The sequence below is a fragment of the Periophthalmus magnuspinnatus genome, chromosome 3 (assembly GCF_009829125.3).
Source record: "Periophthalmus magnuspinnatus isolate fPerMag1 chromosome 3, fPerMag1.2.pri, whole genome shotgun sequence".
Taxonomy (NCBI): domain Eukaryota; kingdom Metazoa; phylum Chordata; class Actinopteri; order Gobiiformes; family Gobiidae; genus Periophthalmus; species Periophthalmus magnuspinnatus.
Window position 1 is genome coordinate 20,251,718 of NC_047128.1, and position 8,282 is coordinate 20,259,999.

An 8,282-nucleotide genomic window follows, 5' to 3' on the forward strand; every position below is an offset into this window, starting at 1 on the left:
CAAATACTAAATTGAATATCTTAAACCTAAAACTTATTCATTTTTCAAATGTATGTGCCCCAAATATGTGCAGTGTTACATGCAAATATGTACAATTTTGGTCATTTCTATACATAAATTGCATTAATCTTATTTTATGTAAGTTAACTACATAAAATGATTATAAAGTGATATCTCTAAATTGAGGTGTTTTTCCCCCTTTTGACTTGCACCTTTACATATTTACTACAGTCCTTGAGTTTATGTCATGGCACAAGAATAATACAGATGTGTGCTGTAAACACCATGGTAATGTGTCTTCTCAGTGTGTAAACATTAGGGAAGATATCACAAGGCAACCATTATCAGTTTGTCATGCCACATTGTCCAGATTGTCCATACATGACTGTGGTGGAGAGCTACTGGACGCCTCATTCATTTAGCATCAGAATCATTTTAAATGACTAAAGTAGCCTGGTCTTCTTATATCTTTATCCCTAATTTAACAAAAGCCTCTAACCTGTTCATTCGTCTTCCTCATACCTGGAGCTGTCTTGGTTTCATTTTCAATTATGCAAGCACTGCTCCTCCCAGGTGTGGGCGTGGTCAGTCGTCCAGGTGTTTGTCTTCTCTTGTGTGGGTGAGGTCAGTACTTCTCCTAAATGTGGGCATGGTCAGTCATCCAGGTGCTGCTCTTCCCATATGCGAGCGTGGTTAGTCATGCAGGTGCTGCTCCTCCCAGGTCTGGGTGTGGTCAGTCGTCCAGGTGCTGCTCCTCCCAGGTGGAGGTGGGGATGGCACTGTAGGGGTCCACAATGACTTTGGCACAACGGATGATCATGGCGACCAGCAGCAGGCAGAGAAAACCAATACAGGCCAGAGTCAGTCCCTGATCCACATCCAGGACATCGGGCTCTGCGGTGCCGCCCACCTCCATCACCTCCATGAGCGCTGCCACGGCAACCCGCTCGGCTGCCATGCTGCTGGCCTACAACACACACACACCATAGGGACTTTAGTGAGAAAGTAACTATCAGTACTAGGGATGAAAGATTAACCGCAATCGTATCAAAATTGCAATTTTAATAGATGCAATAATCAAATCACAAAGGCTGCAAATTTTGAAGTATCATAATGTCCTCCACAAATAAAGTACCCTGTCTTATTCTACATAAAAGTAGCTAACCCCGTAGATCTGATCTGTACAAACATGTGATTCGTGTGTAAGTTCATATTTCAGTCTTTTTGCTAATTCTTCTGAGCACATTCAAAATATGAACTTTGAATAGAACTCTATTATTAAAACATAAATTGCAAATGTAATCGCAATTTCAGTTTGATATTTTTCACAAAACGTTCAGCTTTGCTCTATACTGTGTAGCACTGCAAAATCTGTCTCCAGACTCTCTGAAGCTACGCACCATTAGCCCAGCAGCTCTGTGTAGTTTTCCATTTAAAGTAGAGAGATGCTATCTGTGCGAGCTGAGGGAGGAGTGTCAGACCCAGTGGTGAATGACTGCATCTGGCCTCTTCAATCAGAGAATCCCGAACTTCATGGAACTAAATTAATACAGTTTATAGTGAACGTTTCATCATAAACTAACCTCTTCACTGCTGAAGAGGCAGCTTGAGATGCAGTTACTGGGCACTTTGTCAAGTCTATTTTCTGCAACAATGGTTTTCAGATCTTTTATAGGACTGTACTTCTTTTTGTATTATTTGAGTAAAAGCTACAGCTACATGGGCAAAAAGTACTCCAGTGTCCCATGAAAGAATCTACTTAAGGAAAAATAGTTAAGTATCCGTTTAAGAATGTACATTAATCAAAACTATACTGCGTAAAGTTTTGATTAATGTTATAACAATATATCCTCATCACAAACAGACCTGGAGTTGTGTTTTGTTTCATTCACACATGTTTAACACACAAATACTGCATATTTAGACTGTGTTCATCAACACTTTGTTCCATTTTGTGATGACATTGAATGGTGATACAGGAAGTCTTCCCCTGTGTTTTTAAACACACACCTTCACTAGAATCATTTGAAAAATTTTCAGCCTTGGAATTACCAGACTTTGAGGCTACTATTGTTTTAGCCTTGCTGAAACTTCTTCACTTCCCAGTATACAAGACGTTATTTAAACTTTCACCATAAGATATGTCATTTTTCAATTGAAAGGCAACAACTTACGGTTATTCAGGTGTATAGTAAATCAGTTTAACTGAGGCTAAAAATAGCATTAACTTCAAAACTATCACTTTAGAGATGCAGACAGCCCAGTAATGCAACGTTACTCAAGCATGTGTGAATTAATCAAAACACTCTGGGTATGTTTGATGAGATAACAACATTCTAACATAACTTAAAGCTCACATGAATCAATTTTGTGTAATATAGGACCTTTAAGGGTAAAAAGTATTTTGGACAGAATTTGTTGTCTTTATTATTAGTCTGTCTACATCTCCAAAGCTCAAAATCCTTTGTTTCCACCTTGTGATGTGTGATACCTTGTGTGAAGCAATAGTTTTTTACCTTTTGTTCATTAGAGATTCAGTAGAGGCAATTCCAGGGCTGAAATCATCCAAATGAATCTAGTGAAGGTGTATGGAGTTTAAAATACTTTGGAGTACTTCGTGTGTTGCCACATGACATCACAAGGTGGAACAGAGTGTTTTCCATTTCCATTTGGGATAAGAACAAAATTTGTAAGGTGTATGTGTTAAACATGTGTGAATGAAACAAAATACAAGTCACAACATTATAAATTGATTAGAAAATAGCATAATATTTGCCCTTTAATAAAACTATAAGCAATATTTCAAGCATCAGCACTGATTTTTGAGTTTGAGACAAAAGGAACAGCATAGATCCATAATAGCTGTGATCCATACTGTTGATTTCACAGGCAGAGAGCGCACTGTGTTGATCAATGATAATGGCTGCTGAAAGGACATCTAATTAAAGTGATAAATGTGAGACATAGGGTTTATCTGGAATCACACCAAACTACACAGAAACAAGCACTGTACATGCTACACAGTCAAATATCTGCATAAAAATACTGTACATGGGATATGATTATGCATATAATTGTACCGCAACTGAGAGAGGGTAATAAAAGTGTCTCAATGGTTACATTCACCCACAAATTCAAAGCTTGGTCGTTCAATACCTCCAACCTGTGTCTGTTATGTCCTTGAGCAAGACACTTCACTTACTTGACTGTATGAATGTGCTGAGTGATTGGTAGGTCTGGAATATCCAATCTTTACTGAACAAAAGGTAAAAGGTAGCTAGTAACTTGGAAACTACCACTACATGACATCACAAGGTGGAACAGAGCATTTTGAGCTTTAGACATGCTCATAAACTAATAATAAAAGGGTTACTCAAACATGTGTGAATGAAACAAAACACAACTCCAGGTATGTTTTTGAGGAGGTAACATTATAACATGACTTAAAGGTCATAACAGTCAATTATGCAAAATATAGGACCTTTATCCTACATTAATCCATTGCATATTCACAATGCAGGGGTTTCCACATATTCATATTTTTATAGCCTACTTTTAATTCATACAGCTAACTCAGCACATTCACAGCCGGTACTCCATTTAGGGCCTCGTCTCTTAATGTAATGCTCGTCTGAGTCTGACCATGTAGTGGTGAGCGAGGCTGAGTCCATAAAATGCTCTCCGCTCTGTCACTTTAATCTGCTCTGCTGCTCCTCTCACAGCAAACTCAGGGCCTTATCTCTGACTGCACGGGGAGCGCTCATATCACAGTCACTCAGGGAAAGTGCTGAAGCAGGAGCGGAGGGATGTAGTACGGCCTCTAGGGGGCAGGAGGAAGCCTTTTTGGTGGTTCAGATTCTAGGATAGATGTAAGGATTAAACAAGGAGTCCTTAAAACAGTGTAACACATGACTTCGACTTGTTTAATACGCTTATATGGTCCCACAAGCTTTTGAATCTGACAACCTTTTAACTGTCCATATATGCTGATGACATAAAACATTCTATTTTATTTAATAATATTGAATTAGGCTTATGTAACACTCAAAGTCGCTGAACAATTTTGTACATTATTGATTCAATCCAGCTACTATTGTAGCCACTTGGTGTTCTCAGTGGTCTCTGATCCAAGTACTAACCAGGTCCAGCCCTGCTTAGCTTCTGAAATGACAAGATCTGGATTTGAGGATTGGCCTTGATAATTTCAAGTCCCTCTATTTTAAAGTGACAACAGCTCATTTATTTACCTGTTGCTATGGTGATGCCCACAGTGTTACATAATAAAACCAAAATAATGATTAAATAATGTTTAAAATATGCTGGCGTTTAAGTAATGTATCAATGCATCATTGTGGAGTATGTTTAAGTTTTTTGATTGTGGGTATTGTGCCCATCCCACCCGTATGATGTCACTGAAGTATCAATGGACTGTTCATGGGACATCAGCACAGTGGGTCAAACACTCACAAACAGCAGTCACTCTGTCTGAACATATCAGGGGACATAAACAGTTTCACACAAAATAATATTAGTGGGTGTACATATTTTTTTCCAGTTAAAGGTCCTCTATTATGCAAAATTGACTCTTTAATCCATGTTACAATGTTGTTACCTCATCAGAAACATACTTGGAGTTGTGTTTTTTCACACATGTTTGAGTAACCCTTTATTATTATTCTATAAAATTACAATGCTCAAAATGCTCTGTTCCACCATGTGATGTCAAACGGCGATACTTTTCAAGTTAACAGCTACCTTTTACCTTTAGTTCAGTAGAGATTATCAAATCCAGAGCTGAAATTATTCACATGATTCTAATGAAGGTGTTTAGAGTTTAAAAACACAATGGAGCACTTCCTGTATTACCACATGACATCACAAGGTGTTTTCTGTTTGAGAGAAGAACTCTTAAATATGCAGGGTTTGTGTGTTAAACGTGTGAACGAAATCAAACTCCAGGTATGTTTGTGATGAAGAAACAACATTATATCATAGATCAGGAAATAGCATATATTGGTTCTTTAAATCGTACTTTTAGGATTTTTAAAGTAATATTTTATTGTAATTTTTATGATCTATGTCTAAAATGTATCACTAGGGGAAGAACAGAATTCATAAATATTTTTTTATGCATTTTACTTTTAGCTGTTTAACAAGTTGTTGTTTTATCTGACAGCTCAGTGCTCAGTAGCACTAAGGCTGTGTTCACACTTTTACTGGTTTGATCCTGGTTTCAACCCATGAAGTTCAGACCTGGATGTGGACTTGGTTTGGTACTGCCCTGGTTTAGTCCTGGTCTACAGGTCCACAGCCTCAACTCAGATAGATATGAGCTAAAATGGTGAATGGTGTGTGGAGGCCCCCTCCCCTTGAATTGTCCCCGCTCCAACAGAGGACTGAAGATTTGTGACTACTGCTTCTCTGTGTAAATGCCATCTGCTGTAGAGGAGAGAGGAGAACGGGGATACAAGGGTGATCTGTACACACGCACACTCTCTCCCTATACACACACACACCTGTAAAACTATGGCTATGTTTACATACACACCAGAGCTCTGATCATGATACGATTTCTGGAATTATCAGATTATTGAAATGTCACGTGGACCGTAACATCTGATGTGAGTAATCTGATTTTATTCTGTGCAGGTTTTGATAAAGACAATTGCAAACAATTTTGCAATGCAAAAGGGGCAAACTAATAAGGCACAGACGAAAGAGAAGGAGGAAATGTTAAAGATTGAAAAAGTTACTTTAAAGCCACAGTGTTTAACTTTTTAGCTAAAAGACAGAAAAGATAAAAGCATGCTTTTTCATCTTAGCTGTGTTTATTGCACTGACAAACAGAAAAATGCACAAAATTGTAAAGCAACTTTGAGAGTCTGGAAATATTTTTATATAAGACTCATGCATTGTTGTTGTTATTGTTGTTGTTATTGTTGTTGTTGTTGTTGTTGTTATTATTATTATTATTATTATTATTATTATTATTATTATTATTATTATTATTATTATTATTATCATCATCATCATTATTATAAATCTCAATGACTGTATAATAACAGTTAGCTGTGGTAGTAAAAGTAATAATAGTAGCAGCAGCAGTTGTAGTAGCAGTGATAGTAATGGTCATGGAGATTGGTCTATGTATATTGTCAAAGACAACCAAGACATTTACTATTACATTTTAGCACACATTACATTTAGTCTTACCGATTTCCATACAGGTGCTTGCATTTCACCATTATGATTATAATTAAATCAACAATGATCTGATCAATTAACTTCTCAAAGCCTGCAGTGCTTGTGCCCTATCCACATTTCAGCTTTCATAGATTTGGATGTTGACATTTAGAAAAATGAAAAGGCTAGAATTATTTATGTGCTATAGTCTCCTCTACAAACCTGCAAACTGCATACCTCCAAACCTTAAAAACCTGGTACTCCTGTAGTTTAGACCTCTACAAACATGTTCTGAATTACTTAAATATTATAAACTAATACAAGAAGCATTAGTAAATCATGTTTCAGTATTTTTTCCCATACACCCATGTCCATGGATATGTTGATTGCTTTGACTGGAATGTTGCATTAAAGTGTCGCATTAAATTTAAATCCTGCTTTTATTCAATTACAGAATTTTATTGCTCAAAAATACCTTGAATGAAATGCATTGTTACTGTTAATAGGATTGCATATCCACAAATCTGAACTATAATTTAATCTCCTGTCATCTTCAACGGTATAGAATATGCCAGGCAAAGTCCAACTCCATAGAGACACGTTGGTGGCAGACCCATCCATTTTCTTCTGCTTTATCTGGGGCCAGGTTACAGAGGAACCAGTCTGAGCAGGGATGCACAGACTTTCATCACTATGCACACTTCCTCTGGTGGAGGGATCCAGAGGCATTACTAGGCCAGTTGAGAGACATAGTCCCTCTAGCATGTCCTGAGTCTTCCCCATGGCCTCTTCCCATTGGGACATGCCTGGAACACCCAGGCATGTCCCAATGGCCGTCCTGGGGACACCCAGAAAAGATGCCCGAGCAACCTCAACTGGCTCCTCTCGATGTGGAGGAGCAGTGACTCTACTCCGAGTTCCTCTTGTGTGACTGAGCTCCTCACCCTATTTCTAAGGGTGCGCCCAGGCACCCTGCAGAGGAAACTCATTTCAACCGCTTGTATCCATGATCTTGTCTTTCGGTCATTACCCAAACCTCATGACCATAGGTGAGGGTAGGAACATAGACTGACCGGTAAATTGAGAGCTTTGGCTTTCGACACAGCTCTACAACAGTCCGATACAGCGACCACATCACTGTCAATCTCACGCTCAAAAGAAACATTAACTTTTAATATTTACATCAACTTTGTTGATCATGTCACATGATCATAAATGCATTGACTCAAATAAAACTTAAAAATATAAAATATCAAACAAGATGATCCAATAATGATTTTATATTACAGAAAATGTGTACATTTACATGGCCAGTAAAATCAGATAACTAGAACAATCAGATAACCCAATAATTAGATCAAATATTTTGTGTTTTTACAGCACCAGAGAAATCTGATCATGAAAAACACCTGGTGACTTTTACATTTAGAAGATAAAGTATACATTTTAAAATAACTCTTTCAATCTTTATCATTTTCTCTTTCGTCTTTGTTACTGCCGCATTAATTTCTTGCATAAGTTTTCTTGACAAAATTTGCACAGCTGTGAACAATCACAACAAAAATAAGATTACTCACATTAGCTGTAACTGTTTACATGACATTTCAATGATCTGATAACTCCCGAAATCAGATAATGATCAGATTTTTGGTGTGTATGAGAATGTAGCAAATATATTTTAAACCTATAGATTTTCAGTCTTAATAAAAAATACTATCTACTTCAGTGTAATAAAAAACCCAAATGATTCTTACCTGACTCACATCCTGCAGTAGCAGAGCAGAGGCTGTTCTGGTCTCTCTGCCCCCTTCCCAATAGCTCCAATCAAGCACCGAGCAGGGACGAAGAAGAGCCTGGAGGGACGGGGACCGCGCAGGGACAGGGACGGGGGACAGCGGAGGGACAGGAAAGGGGCGCAATAGACACAATAGATGCTCACTGCTCTACAAATCTCTGGCTCGCTGCTGCCCTCCTGCTCTGACTAAGAGAGAAGAGAGGGAGCACACACACACACACCTACACACACACCCCCCCACACACACACACACACACACACACACACACTGTGATACATCCGCTACAGCACAAAGCAAATGAAC

The 8,282-nt window shown here is 38.2% G+C and overlaps 1 protein-coding gene across 1 annotated transcript; it reads right to left on the minus strand.

The window, feature by feature from the left end:
- Window positions 1–693: 693 nt before the first annotated feature.
- LOC117393613 (cortexin domain-containing 1 protein-like) lies at window positions 694–7,978 on the minus strand. Its single transcript, XM_033991615.2, has 2 exons — window positions 7,938–7,978; window positions 694–967 (listed from the first exon to the last, which is right to left on the minus strand). Exon 2 carries the CDS (start codon window positions 956–958, stop codon window positions 734–736), a length of 225 nt encoding a protein of 74 aa, XP_033847506.1. The 5' UTR covers window positions 959–967; window positions 7,938–7,978; the 3' UTR covers window positions 694–733.
- Between the last annotated feature and the right edge of the window lie 304 nt (window positions 7,979–8,282).

Excerpts from the sequence above, each read along its gene's own strand:
- LOC117393613 (XM_033991615.2), bottom strand. The coding sequence starts at position 958 with ATGGCAGCCGAGCGGGTTGCCGTGGCAGCGCTCATGGAGGTGATGGAG.